General features: G+C 53.3%; 5 protein-coding genes across 5 annotated transcripts; 2 read left to right on the top strand and 3 right to left on the bottom strand.

Moving 5' to 3' along the window:
- Positions 1-544: 544 nt before the first annotated feature.
- On the bottom strand, positions 545-1,987 carry CGCS363_v009000 (Vegetative incompatibility protein HET-E-1; the record flags this gene model as incomplete). Its single annotated transcript, XM_036640849.1, has 1 exon — positions 545-1,987. One exon carries the CDS (start codon positions 1,985-1,987, stop codon positions 545-547), a length of 1,443 nt encoding a protein of 480 aa, XP_036494842.1.
- A 1,130-nt stretch (positions 1,988-3,117) lies between these two features.
- On the top strand, positions 3,118-3,994 carry SYM1 (the record flags this gene model as incomplete). The annotated part of the gene is made up of 2 exons (XM_036640848.1): positions 3,118-3,491; positions 3,562-3,994. 2 exons carry the CDS (start codon positions 3,118-3,120, stop codon positions 3,992-3,994), a joined length of 807 nt encoding a protein of 268 aa, XP_036494074.1.
- Positions 3,995-4,389: 395 nt separating this feature from the next.
- CGCS363_v008998 (Dihydroorotate dehydrogenase) lies at positions 4,390-5,892 on the top strand (the record flags this gene model as incomplete). Its single annotated transcript, XM_036640847.1, has 1 exon — positions 4,390-5,892. The coding sequence occupies one exon, from the start codon at positions 4,390-4,392 to the stop codon at positions 5,890-5,892; it is 1,503 nt and encodes a 500-aa protein (XP_036495206.1).
- A 5,762-nt stretch (positions 5,893-11,654) lies between these two features.
- On the bottom strand, positions 11,655-12,146 carry CGCS363_v008997 (uncharacterized protein; the record flags this gene model as incomplete). The annotated part of the gene is made up of 1 exon (XM_036640846.1): positions 11,655-12,146. The coding sequence occupies one exon, from the start codon at positions 12,144-12,146 to the stop codon at positions 11,655-11,657; it is 492 nt and encodes a 163-aa protein (XP_036495201.1).
- A 273-nt stretch (positions 12,147-12,419) lies between these two features.
- Positions 12,420-12,957, bottom strand: YCH1 (CDC25-like phosphatase YCH1; the record flags this gene model as incomplete). Its single annotated transcript, XM_036640845.1, has 2 exons — positions 12,420-12,769; positions 12,843-12,957. The coding sequence occupies 2 exons, from the start codon at positions 12,955-12,957 to the stop codon at positions 12,420-12,422; spliced, it is 465 nt and encodes a 154-aa protein (XP_036495200.1).
- Positions 12,958-14,041: the final 1,084 nt, after the last annotated feature.

Genomic DNA, 14,041 nt, shown 5'->3' with positions numbered 1-14,041 from the left:
GAGATACCCGAGTAACTCACCCTTCAAGGGGAGCCTAGTCTCATGTTCTGGAGTAGGAGGCACACTTTAGGTGTGCTGGTTGAATGAAAAGGATTCAAACGTACCCTTGCTGCACTGCGAAAGCAATGACGTGAAGCTCACTGAAGTCTAACAGCGTATGAAGGGTGATGCCTGTCTACCTAGTAATGAAGCTTACCGACTACAGTGGTTGGGGGATGTAAGGCGTGGAGCCTTTCCGGGCAATCTTGTCTTGCAAAAGTACATGTAGAGCATCGAATTCAAAACTGATGGAATGGGTATCTATTTTCAATCGTGCAGCACTACTGGAAAGATGGTCTTAGTTCCCCTTGCCCTTCTGGACTGTGCCTCTCTTCCTGTGTGTCTATGTCTACCTCAGGTTGCAGGCACCGGTGCCACACTTCCACACTAATGCTATGTGCCTTTCTGTTGCTGATATTTGCTCTAGTATACTTCTTTCCATGACCCCATCATCTCAGTGCCCGTTTGCGCTGATTTATGGCTCTATTCAAGTCTATGCATTATTTCAGGTCAAATCCATGGTTCCCAACCTTGGCGATGCCCTCGGCGACGCACTAGGAGACAACGACAATCTCCCGCCGATGGATGGTGACCCCCCGCCAGCTGAAGAAGGCCTGTCTGCCCACCGCATCTCGGCGAATTGCTCGTCTTCTAGTATGAAGATTTCCTGTTCGTGGCCACGGGGGAAGTCGCCAATAGGCTGTGGCGCGAAGCAAAAGTCGTCACATCGGACGCGGCGGTAGAACACTTGAGAATACGCAGACGGCGCCACCCCCGACGGCAATGCCGGTGCCGGCAGGACAGGCTCGAGATAGAGCCCCACTCGAGCCCGTGGCCCGGTGTCTGTCGGCCGGTCGCTTGCCCCAATCGGGAGAATGACGAGATTTGACTCCGGCGGCTGGACGGATGGTGACGGACTAGGTCTGCCCGGTGAGGGACTAGTTCGCGGGCTAGCGCGCGGGCTGCCGGGCGCGGCCAACGTTATCAGTTCCGCGGTGATGGAGATTCCCATGTTGGTCATGCTGAAGAGTCGGAACGGGGAGCCTCTGTGCAGGGCTCGCTGATGTACATCGCGGGAGCGGGCGAAATCGGCAGGCGAGTCGGCCAAAAGACCAGAGTTGAGGGCACGTCGTCGTCGCTCGCCAGTATGGGAGTCCATAAACTCCTGGGCCGGGTCAACGCGCCACGCGAAGATGGTTTCGTCGGGAGAAGTACGAATGATCTCGTGCTGCAAGCGCTGAAAGGCGTGTGTCAGGCCCTCGCCGTACAGGACGGGGATGTTCACACCGAATAGCCCCATGACGCAGTAGGCTAGGTCTTCTGGGCGGGTAGTCTGGCGGGCAGCGGCCCAGGACATGCGCTCTGCGATGGAATAGTCACGGGGTGAGCGTGTCTTGGAGAGGACCGACTCGAAAACGCCTGTGATGGCGGCTATTGCTGCGATGAATGGCTGCTCGCCGCGGTGCAGGCCTTTAGTTCCGATGCGCGACCAGTCCGAGGCGTAGAAGATGGCTCGGCGAGGAGCGATGAGCTCCTGAAGGGTCCAGCCACGGGTGAACCAACGGGATCTCGCAAGGGAGGGCATGTTGCCCATGGGCGCAGAGGCAGAAGGCGGAGGGACATCGGAGAGGTAAACGAAACAGACGCGAGCCAGGAGATAGTACGAGTACATGGAGTTGATGGCTTCAGACAGCTCGGCGGACGAGGTCTTGTCGATACAGCACGAGTCGATCCAGGCCCAGCCGATCTGGTGGCGCAGTGCTTGGTAGCATGTTCCCTCGATCTTGGAGAAACCAGCCTTTGTGCGGGCGAGGTGTAGGTTCTGTTGAATATCTTGGAACGTCACCTCGTCGTTACCCCAGGTATGGGATAGGATTGCGTATGGAGGGACGTTTTGAGGGCCATTAAACATGCGCAATTCGAAGGTGTTGGTATTGATGAGCCACATGCCGGGCGTGGTGGTCTGTCGTGCGCGGGTGTCACTCTACAATCTCTGCGGGTTGTCGTCGATAGGTAGGGCACGCCGGTTGTACTCGGGAGGCACAAGAGAAGACGAAGACACTCAGGAAAGGGTGGTGGAGGATGGAAGGAGCTGGTTTGGGGTTCAGCAAACCCAGGCAGGCTATCTGTCAGTCACTTTCAAGGCAAGTGTTAGCCTCGTAGGGGGCGCAGCTGAGCATCGAGCTCGTGTTGGTCTCGGTGACCGCCTCACACAGGTGTGTTTGGGCATGAAGAAACCTTTGGTCCTCAGTAGCAGTTTTGAGGAACACGAGACGGGGTTGATAGGTCTTGTAGTCATCCGACGAAGAGCATATCACACAACTTGATGGTTGCTAGGTCAAGTGAGCCAAGTCAACAGTCCGCTTCCTTGAGTCAAAGGAGGGGTCCAACGGGTGGCAGCTGTCGGCCAGGCACGAGCGGCCGGCACGTGGGCTGACAGGTGGCAGGCGTGTTAGGCGTCTTCACTAAGGAAAGGTGCGTACCTACTTAGGTAAGGTAAGGTACCTTAGGTAAGGTTAGTGCGGTCGGCCCGAGCACGCAAGAGCGCTGCGAAAATGACACGGACCAACAGAAACATGCACAAAACAATGCGCCCCACTGTTTTGTTGTTGAACTTCCAGGTTGGTTCCCTTCCAAGGCGTGGGCTGGTGGGAACAACCCGGACCCCGGCGACGCTCGTCCAACTCGCTAGGAGAGTCCAGCGGCATCGGCAATGCCAGAGGCCCTGTGCCGCAACTTCCCGCTGGTCCCTTGACTTTTTTGTGAGGGATGAGGGATGATGGACCCAATTTGGATCTGATCTGGCAGTTCTCCACGGCTGTGTTGGCGGCGGCACAAGGCGCACCAAGGCGGGTTTGTCATTTCGCCATGTCCATGTCAATGCCCACGCCCACGCCCAAACCCACGCTCATATCCGGATAGGATACCATTCAAGGCCATGTCCATCCCCATGCCCGCCATGTCATCCCTCGACAACATCTTCTGCAACCCAACAACAACAACAACACGACGAACACACACGACGACACCATCATGATTCCCCGAATACACCAGTTCATGGCAGCGCCACCTGCCACCATGTTTCGAGCCTTCATGCGCCGCCAGGCCCCAGGCCTGCGCACTCGCTTCACCCAGCAGCAGCGCCGCGCAAACTCCTCCAACTCGGGCACCGAGCCCCCAAAGCCGAAGAGAGAGAGCGACCCTATTCCTGTGCCCAACACCGTCGCCACGATCCCATTATGGCAGCGTCTCGGTCCGCTGACCCGTGCCGCCGAGGGGTATGCCAGGGCCCAGCGCAAGAGACCCCTGACGACGCAGTTCATCAGCTCCCTTGTCATCTACTTTTGCGCCGACCTGTCCGCCCAGAACATGAGCGGCAACGAGTACAACCCGGAGCGCACCGCGAGGTCCCTCATCATCGGCGCATTGTCCTCCATCCCTAGCTATAAGTGGTAAGTTGTGCTTCTGTGAGAAGCCCAATCCCAATGTGCGACGGCGACGAGCTAACAGAACGGGCGGCAGGTTCATCTTCCTCTCCCAAAACTTCAACTACACCTCGCGCCTGCTATCCCTGGCCACCAAGGTCGTCGTGAATCAGGTGTGCTTCACGCCCATATTCAACTCGTACTTCTTCGGCATGCAGGCCTTCCTGGCTGGCGACAACTTCGAGCAGATCATCGAGCGAATTCGGCGCACCGTTCCCGTGAGCATCGTCAACTCGTGCAAGCTGTGGCCCGCCGTGACGGCCTTCAGCTTCTCGTTTATCCCGATGGAATATCGCAGCGTCTTTTCGGGTGTCATTGCCGTCGGCTGGCAGACCTATCTGAGTTTCCTCAACCGGCAAGCAGAAGTCGTCGAGGAGGCCGAAGAGGCAGACGTAAGGGCGCACCCCAAGAAAGCTCACGCGGTGCAGGGCATCGCTGTGCACGAGGGGGCTGCAAAGATGGAGGCGTGAGAGGAGGGCGTGGAGGAGAAATTAGAGAGAAAGAGAGTGTGCAGGGACAAGAATACCCTAGACATCCTTGACGGACCTTTTTCTTTTGTAGTTGCATTGGAACGGCGTTGGCTTAGAAGGTTAGACGACATGGAGAACGTCATGATCTGATCCCATTTTACTGTTAGACAAGAAATACCATACCTAGTCAGGTCCCTTAGAATTGGCACCGTGCCAAAACGGCACTGCTCCCGCACTGTCCCGCATCCCAGTCCAGACGACGCCAACTGTCGACCCTGCCCGAACTTCGCGTCAATTCCGTCTCCGGCAGTGACATCTGCAAATCTTCAACCCCCCGATCCCGCACCAACGCCGAGCCATTGAGTGCTGGCCAGGACCAGCAGCTCTTCTCAGCAATGGCTTCCGTTTGCTTGCGCTCCGGCCGCGTGCAAAACGCCCTCCGCGCGGCCAGGAATCCCGCCCTCGTCCGCCCGCGACTCCCTAGCAACAACACCCTCCCTCGACGTCATGCCTCGACCGGCACCGGCTCCTCGTCCGAATCTAACGCTGGCTCCAACCTGAAGCTTGCCCTGTACGGCACCGCTCTCGCCGGGTCGCTCTACGTCTCCTACCTCTATGTCACTGATACCCGCGCCTCCATCCACCGCTGGCTTGTGCCGCCCATGCTGCGCTTCATCTACAGCGACGCCGAAGAAGCCCACCATGCCGGCACGACCATGATGAAGTCCCTCTACGACTTGGGTCTGCACATCCGCGAACGCGACAGGACCCTCGCCCAGCATCCCGCCCTCGCCAGCGAGGTCTACGGTTTCCAGCTCGCGAACCCCATCGGCATCAGCGCCGGCCTCGACAAGCACGCCGACATCCCCGACGCCCTCTTCGCACTCGGTGCTGGTGTCGTCGAAGTTGGCGGCTGCACGCCCCGTCCGCAAGAAGGAAACCCCAAGCCCCGCGTCTTCCGCGTCCCCAGCATCGACGGCATGGTCAACCGATACGGTCTCAACTCCCGCGGCGCCGTGAGCATGGCCGGTACACTGAGGGAGCGTGTGCGCAGATTCGCCCGCAAGGCCGGTGTCACCGAGCAGCAGGTTCTGGACGGCGAGGCTGGTGTGCCCGCAGGAAGTCTGCTCCCCGGCCGTCTTCTGGCTGTGCAGATTGCCAAGAACAAGGAGACGGACGAGCGGGACGTAAAGGCCGTCACTCAAGACTACGTCTACTGCGTGCAAGCCCTCGCCAAGTACGCCGATATTCTGGTCGTCAACGTCAGCAGTCCCAACACCCCTGGTCTGCGTGACCTGCAGGCTACCGAGCCCCTGACGAGGTTGCTGAGCGCCGTCGTCGACGAGGCGGCCAAGGCAGACCGCAAGGTTCGCCCCAAGGTTATGGTCAAGGTCTCCCCTGACGAGGAGGAGGATGCCCAGGTCGAGGGCATCGTCCAGGCCGTTTGCAACAGCGGCGTTGACGGTGTCATTGTTGGCAACACGACCAAGCGTAGGACGGGCGTCGTCCCGAAGGGTGTCCAACTCTCCGCCAAGGAACAGAAGGCACTGATGGAGACTGGTGGCTACTCCGGCCCCGAAATGTACGGCAGGACTTTGGAGCTGGTCAAGAGATACCGCCAGAAGCTCGACAGCCAGACCCTGCAGTCTGGTTCGGCGGACGAGGCTGCTGCCATCCCCTCCGTGGACGGCACTCTGTCGGGCAAGGTTCACGACTTGATTGAGGGCAAGGATACTCCGAGAAAGGTCATCTTTGCCACTGGAGGCATCACCAACGGAGAACAGGCATTGAAGATTTTGAACGCTGGCGCCAGCGTCGCTATGGTGTACACGGGGTTGACATACGGCGGTCCGGGAACAATCACCAGGATAAAGAAAGAGTTGGTGGATCAGGCGTAGAATACCAAATTTAGACTTTTGAATGCTTCGTTTTCATTGATTGCCTGCTCGCTAGTCTCAAGATGCTAGGAGCACACCTAAATCTACGCCTCTGGGCTGTCTAGTGTGTCCTCCTTTACATCAAGCAAGGCTTCTTCCTCGTCGGTGGAGCGGGTATCCTCCAAGAAACCTCCTGAGATCCAAATGCTGAAAGATACAGCCTGCTCCGTGCAGACCGCAGGCCAATCACAGGGGCCGGGAATAATCATGTTACCCGTTCGTTCGTCTTTCGTTGATCCATCATTCGAAGGGATGTCCAGGATAGCGAAAGGTCGATGCCCGAGACTTGGCTCCAGGATGGCCCGCAGGACGCAGAAAATCGGTAACCCAAAAACCGTCACAAGAAACGCCACGTTCGCCGCAATAAAGACCAGCGCAAGAAATAGCGCGTAATAGATGATCATAGAAGGCCCAAACGTGCTCGCTATGAAAACCCAACAGAAGAGTCGTCGCAAAGGGTTTCTAGGGAATCTTGGTTTTGGCTTGGACATGTCCTCGTATAACTGAACGGTCGCGACGACGATGCTGGTAATAGATGTGATGACGGCGACGAGCCCAGCAAGAAAGAGCAGGAGCTCTTTCCAATCGACTTCTAGGTCTCTCTGCACTGGCGATTCCATGATGAGTATGGCTGAGAATAGTGTTGACTAGGGTGTTGACTGCAGTTGGTAAGGCCGTCAAACGTTCTGAGATGGCGGGGTTCAGAAATGCTGGACCGCAGTTCCCGCCCTTTTCGAGGTTTTTATATCCTCTGGGTATTTTGGCGTGGCGACACCGTTTTGTACTTACGAGTCACGGGTTCATCAGAAAGTAGGCACAGGTTGGCACCCTGCTACCAGTTCCGCAAGACAAGACTATTCACCACCAGGGTTGATGTCCGTCGGGACAGTCCTGCTATGTGTCACATGCGTGCTCCAAGAAAGAGATGGTGGATTAGGCGAATACCGAAATTAGAATCTTGGCTGCTCAATGCAATTCTCGATTTGCAGCTATACTTCTTCCTAACTAGATACACATGGTGTCTACGTGTGATGTCCTTATCGCTCCCCCGAAGAAGCGTTGCTCTCCGTTTGAGTTGAGTTTTGGTCCCTGGCTGCGCAGCGGGCACATTCTGAGAAACCTCCAGCGAGCCAGATACTGAAAGATATAGCCAGCTCTTCCCAGTGTTCAGGAAGGTCTCTGAGTTTCCCGAACAATTCGCGAAATCCCTTTGTAAACTCCGAGTCCTCCGAGGAATCGAAGGGACCGAAGGCTGGTCCGAAGATGACATCAAAAATGAACAGAACCGGGAGAAGAAGTAACAAGAGCATCGTGACACCCATGAAGGTCAAGCCCCATACCAAGAAGGCTGCTAGGTGAGCGACAATAAAAGGCCCCAATAGTGTCGACAAAAATAGCCAACAGAAGGTCCTCCGCAGCGGGTTCTTTGGGAATCGCGGTTTTAGTTTGGACATGTCGTAGTACATAATACAGGTCGCATTCAGGATGCCGAAGAAGATTGCTATTATGACAGAACTCCACTTGCAGAAAGAAAGCAAGGCCGCCCAATGCTCTTCCATGTTTAGATTGGTATTGGATGAGAAGAAGATGACTACCGAGTAGCGATAAAGCACCGGCGGTAAGATGATAGTCGTGGTGATAGGTGTTGTGAGGTTGTTGGATTGGAGGGAGTTTTGAGCAATGAATGCAACAGTTCTTCCAACGTTGCCTGGAGAAAATTGAGATCTTATATCATGGACATCCTTCATTCGGATCATTCGGAGAAAACAAGAGATATACCTCTGCATAGCTTTGGTGTAGACACAAGGGTTGATATTATACAAAGTTTGGTACGGAGTTATCAAGCTACCGATTTGGCTAGGGTTTCTAAATCTTCGTCAGGAGTGCTATCCACCTCGTCGAAGCCCTCTTCCGTGTCGACGTGTCTGGATCGCTCCAAGAAACCCCCAGAAAACCAGATGCTGGAGCATACGATTCCGTTCCTCCAAGCATCAATACTTTCTGAAAGAGCGTCCTGTATCGTTTTAATCCACAAGGCCGGGAAAGATCCGACAGCCAGATTTAGGACCCTTCCAATTTCCATCAGTGGAAGCCCGATAATAATCAACGTGGCTTGCAGTGCCATAAGAACCAGAATGGTGACCCAAAAGAATACAAACGAGATTGACATAAGAATCCAGCACAACAGTCGTCGCAACATGTCTTTGGAAATCGCGGTTCTGGATTAAGCATGTCTTCACGCATCTCGATAGTCGCTGTGTAGAGTGCGAGTGGCACACAAAGAGCAAGAATGGCGAGGAGCGGGTCAGAAGCATCCAGATCCATGTTTCCGATTGTAATTTAGTCGGTCTCGTTAAGAAAAAAGATCTGATGCGTGAGTATGGGTGAAATTTTGCGACGAAGGCAACGATGCCAGTGGAAGATAGTTCTTCAAGAAACAAACCTGCGGCGCTTCGACCCTTGTTCTTCGGCCTTCGTAAATCGCATGTTAATTCTCTTGGTGCAGCCGTAAGGGTTCGAGGCTGAAGGGTGACTACGGTACTAGTTCTTTAATTTTGCCAGGGCCCTAAACTTGGAGCTCTATGCAGTCTCCCCGATCCCAAGGTTTAATCATACGATGGGTATTTATTGTGGTGAGCATAACTTATTTCTCTTAGTTTAGCCTTTTATTCCGTTCCTCTCTCTATTCTAGGTACCATCTCCATTATAGTTTTCGCTATTATCGCTGTTCCTGTTGCCCATAATCACTTTCCGCCTAAGTAGAAAAACTTCTTCTCAATTGCAGTGTCTAGTAATTTCGCTGTCATGTTGATCTTAATGTAGTTCCATGTATTGCCCGTCGGTCAGTCGCACATCAGCTTCCATGATCCATCTGTAGTATGCTTCGACTATGTCATAGGAACTTGTTGATTCCATGTCGTGCGCCGCATGTAACTCAAAGATATGTTTCAATTTCCCTCGAGTCTTTCCCTCGTTTCGTGATCGATATCATCACCACACCAACCCTTCACCTTCTGTAATTTCTCACCACTAACCGTCCCTGCTCCCGCCTCAAGTAAGCCCATTTTCTCTAAGTAGCAGTCCCTACACTCCAACGAGTGCCCGGAAAGCACGATGAAGAAGTTGCTTATAACTTCCATCGAAGAATCGAAACGTTCGGGATAACCTAGCACTAGACTGTCCATGAAATCAACGCAGTGGAGAGGACCGAAAGTCGGTTCGAGAAGACATTCCAGAAGCGGTCCAATAATCATGAAGAGTACGCTGAGAAGACAAAGCGGCAAAAAGGTCAGAATATTGACAACATTGAAAAGCCCTTGCACAATTGATATAGAGAGCCAGCAAAAGGCTCTTCGCAGAGGGTTGCTGGGAAATCGCGGTGTTGACTTGTCCATGTCTTCATGCATCTCGCTGCTTGTTCTGACAAACGCGAAGAGGAATCCGAAACCGAAAATAACCGAAGAGAAAATGACGAGGAGCGTTGTTGAAACTTCCATGTCTTGAGATCCATTCATGGTGGTAGGATTGCGATGAATCTCTTCGGAATGTGGTTGGGTGGTTGTGGGAGTAGCCTAAGGTGACAAAAGGTTAGCTGCCGAGTTGTGGAACTCTTCAGCTGGGTTTAGTTTGATAGTTGAGTGGGGGTTGGTTCTGATAGCTGTGCCTTCAGCTTTGGAAACGAGGAGCTTATGTCTGTGTGCATGAAGTATTCGGAGATGCCTAAAGTTGGTACTAAGCAACTCTGTTGCCATACACTGGTACCTTAAAGGTGAATTCGAAACCAGATGCGCTATCTACCACATGTTTCACCTTGATAATACCATATTAGACATGACGTTTAAGAGCATCTTATTGTATGGAAATAGTGGCTGAGGGGAAATTGTGCTAAAAGACAGACTGCGTCTCAATCCCGATTTGATATCCTGTGTTGAGTAGGTTTTGATTGAGCCTTTGGAAAACCATTTAACACAAGACCGCTAAATCGTGGCTTTCAAGCACCAAAATCTTGGTTTCATACCTACTCAGCACCTGTCCGCTGTACCTGCCTCCGGCCCGTTCAACTCAAGGTTATTAGAAAGAGTTCCGTGGGGAGACATCGTCGCAATCGCCTTGACTTTGACCTCCTCCCAGTCGCCTCCCACCAGCCACAATGAAATGTACAGCCAGTACATCCAAATAAATATTGGAGGTACACCGATCGCCGAGAGGAATTTTCGGGGGGTGATGTTGTGTAGAAAAGACTCAGACGTGCAGAGCCGGATGTAGATCGTTTTGAAGATAATTGCGGGTATGATGCCGACGATGAAAAGACTGATGGCCGCGACGTAATAGGCGATGCATGGAAGAAGCAAACAAGTCCAACCGACACTTAGTAGGAGCCAGCCCGCAACATATTGAAGGGCAACAGCATTCTTGCCTTTTAGGAGATCTCCAACTATGGCGCCACAAAAGCCGACAAAAACGATATAAGCGATGCCGACAACAATAGCTAGGAAGATGAGGACGGCCTGGACCCCACCAGAGAGGTCGTTCCACGTAATGGTGGAGGTTGACGATTGTTGTAGCGACATAAGTGCTAGTAGTGCGAGTGTGGATGTCGACATGCGGTTCGAGTAAACGTGTAGATGGTGGTTGTATTGGGCGTAGATTTGGAAGGATCAATGTTTCTGCATTCGAAGGGCAGAAGCAACATCATTAAATACCTCTTTACATATGCTCTCCATTCCGACGAGTGACATGATTTTCTAATGATCTCGGTGAAGCCGAAGCTTCTGATACCCAAAGTTTCCCATCTGCGTCAAGTCTTTGATAAGATAGAAGGCAGCATGGGTCACGAGACGCACCGTTAGCCATCCATAAGCTGTCTCCGAGCCACCAAGGTCATTCAGCTTTGCCCCCTCGTTTCCTGTACCGACAGCCCAAAGGTCCACCATGAGAACCGTTCAAACGCCATGTGCGGGTCTATCTGGTATACCTGTGCTGGGTAGAGTCGATAACTCCGCAGCGTTTACGGATCCCCTATCAGAGGGCTCCTTTTGAGGTCCATGCCACCCTCCTCCAACCGCGTAAACGACGTAGTACGTGTAGTAGTTCCAGACCGCAGCAGGAGGTTGACCAGCCGCTGAGAATAGTTGGCGACGGGAAGTATCTTCTCGGCCTGCCCAAGATGGGCAGGCCAGCTTGCAGAGTGCCTTGATGACGAGGCTTGACACGATAAAGATTATGAAGAAGCAGACCGCCGCGATGTAGTAGATGAGAGTGGGCCACAGCAAGATGAAGTACCCGATTACGAGCAGAAAGAGGGCTGTTAAAAATTGAAGAGTGACCAAATTTGCGTTCTCGTAGTTTCTCTTCAGACGACGGGAGGCAACGAGGAAGGTCGCAAGAACGGCGACGCTGCCTAAGACGACGCCAAAAGCGATGAAACTCTGTACCTCTTTACGGCTCAGAGGCATTGTTCCAGACTCGGCTGGAAGGAATGGTTTGAAGAACGAGAATTGGGATGAACCTGACTGTTTAATTTGATCGAGACGTGAAGTGCCTGACGTCGATGCGGCTCTCAGCTAGTGTGCTATTTAAGACAAGAAATACACCTTATCAACACTAGCTTACCGAGAATATCGAAGCCACCTCGTGACACCGCCAACTGCCCCTTCAAACTCAACCGTACGCTAAAATGTAGGCCATACAGGTCCTCGGGAAAAAGATGCTCATTGAGTCCTTCATGTACCTCTCGGCATGTCCGAAAGTGGCACGGCGTCGATAGATGATTTGGAAGGCGGGATTTCTCCGTTGACCAGCCGAATTGTGCAGCGTTCCCAGTATTTGATGATGGCTCCTGCGGGCTCGTTGACTATGCACAAGATATCGGATGCAGACGTGTGCAAAGTCGATAAAAACGGGCCCCAGTGCGGTTCTATACACTTTTTGGAGACCAGGTAGAAGATGAGCCCTGGGACCAACAAGGCTAGGAAGAGGCATGCAACTACAACGTAGTAGGCGAGAATGGGGCCGATCAGGACGAGATATCCGACGAGCAAAAGGGAGGCGCCTGATACGTGTTGCCGACGAGTCCTGCTCTGGCCCAGCAGGACACCGATTCTGGCGCTAGCATTGATGATCAGGCCGACGATGAAGGCAATGCCGACGATGCTGCAAACGACGATGCTCGCAATGTTGAAAGGAGTGTTCCAAGCCCAAGAAGTCCTTGCCATGGCTGCTGAGCTGTTGGTAGATTCGGTTTTGTTTTGAGAAATAGGTGGTGTCTGAGATGGTTTCCGGTGTTTCGCGGGTCTTCTCCAGGGAAGTTCTGAGTAAAGATGGATCTACAAGGACACGAATTATGGCACTCGCGAACGCCGGGATTTAATTTTCGACAGTGGTGGGCCGTTGGGAAGCTGCCTTGAGAGAAGCGCAAATCGTTCCTTTGATGGCCTGAAGGCTAATTGCCAGTTTCATTTTGAAGCAACCTCGTTGGCCTGACCATTTCAGCCCCAGTATCCATCTTTCCAAAGCTCCTTTCGATATCCCTCGGTCAGTCTCTCGTCCTCACCGTAAACCTCTTGCCAGCCAACGAAGCCACGGTCGAGGACATAGACGTCCTGTGGCTGGGTGCTCGCTTGTTCCTCGGATGACCCTGAAGACTGCTTGGAGGCGAGGGCCTGGTCACGTTCTCTGAGGTAGCGAAGGGCGGCGCTGGGCCCACGCTGCTGGGACAAGGCGCAGTGGAAGATGACGGTCTTCTTGCCTTCGAGGCGGCGAATGAGGGTGGGCATCATGGCTTCGAGGGAGCGGGAGGGCATGTTGATGCAGCCCTTGATGTGACCTCCGATGTAATCTGTACCAAGCCGAAAGTCAGCGGTGCCTTTGCGGGTGGGTTGTGGATGGGAATGTCGAAAGGCCACACGCACCATCGTCACGAACATCGACGACAGCTACCGAAGGGTTGGCGGCAGCCTGCTCCGCCAGCAACATGGTGGAGAGCTTGTCGGCAGTAATGCGCTGAAGGGTTCCGATGGTCGCCATTGTGCGTTTGAATTGTAGCATACGCGTCGGGAAGACGTTCATGGGGGAGGGGGATTCAGAACTGCAGTCCAAGCTTAATTCGAGTTTGACGCGAAGTTGGAGCTTGGTTTTGGCGGGGAGCTCTGACGCGGGGCACCGTTCACAGTGTTGTCACCTTAACCTGCCCCTGTCGCGTGGGGAATCCTGGCTCGCAGCACCTGTGACCGCGAGGCCGGGCTTACATAAGCATGCGTTCGTCCCTCCAAGTGAGTCCGCAGGTTTTGTCAAGGCACAAAGCCAAGACAAACACATACAGCCCTGCTATTGCAATACGACCCATGAACACTCATCCCACAGCATGCGCAGGTTCGATGCGGGAGATCCCTCAACTCAAAAATATGGTCTACAGGGGCCATCCAAGGCAGCTTGTTGCCAAGACATTGGATAACCAAGCACATTGGAATGCCATCCCACATGGCGCTCAAGCATATGCACCACGCAACCTGATATGTCAATCATATCTGCAGAATCCGTTCATCATCTTCAATGAAACACAGCCTGTCGCTTTCGCCCCTCTTGCAAACTAGGGCTGAGGTCTCGGCCTACTCCACAGCGATCTCGGTCTCGGCGCTTATCTGGACCTCCGCCGCCGAGCGAAAATCATTATGGTTCTCGCTATCCCCCGTTTTTTGGTCCAGATTATGCCACTGTGACTTGCCCGACTTGGCCTTGACTGGTTTCTGCTGGCTACCTCAAGTATTGATGGCTCTTGGCTCTATCGCTAGGCGGAACTCTATTCAATGTCATCAACGTTTGGGCCGATGACTTTCACAGGTATCGTCTTCAGCGTGTTTAATCGAATTTCTTAGGAGGAAAAAGTAGCTGTCTGTGGAAAAGGCAGCTTGATGAGGACGAGGTCACAGTTTCCCAAGAATCGCAGCAATATACCGATAGAGATGTCTCCATTTCAGAAGGTGTCTAGATTACAGCTGAAAGACAGTGTCACAACCTGAATGGTTAGACGGCATCACTCCACAGAGCCCTGGCAACGTCTCTGACAAGAGCCAACTTCTCCCACATCCTCTCCTCCGTAGCCACACCTCTA

Source organism: Colletotrichum siamense, assembly GCF_013390195.1.
Source record: "Colletotrichum siamense strain Cg363 chromosome Unknown KSG_Cg363_contig05, whole genome shotgun sequence".
NCBI classification, from domain to species: Eukaryota; Fungi; Ascomycota; class Sordariomycetes; order Glomerellales; family Glomerellaceae; genus Colletotrichum; species Colletotrichum siamense.
The sequence above is the reverse complement of the archived record's forward strand: the minus strand, read 5'-3'. Positions and strand labels throughout refer to the sequence as shown.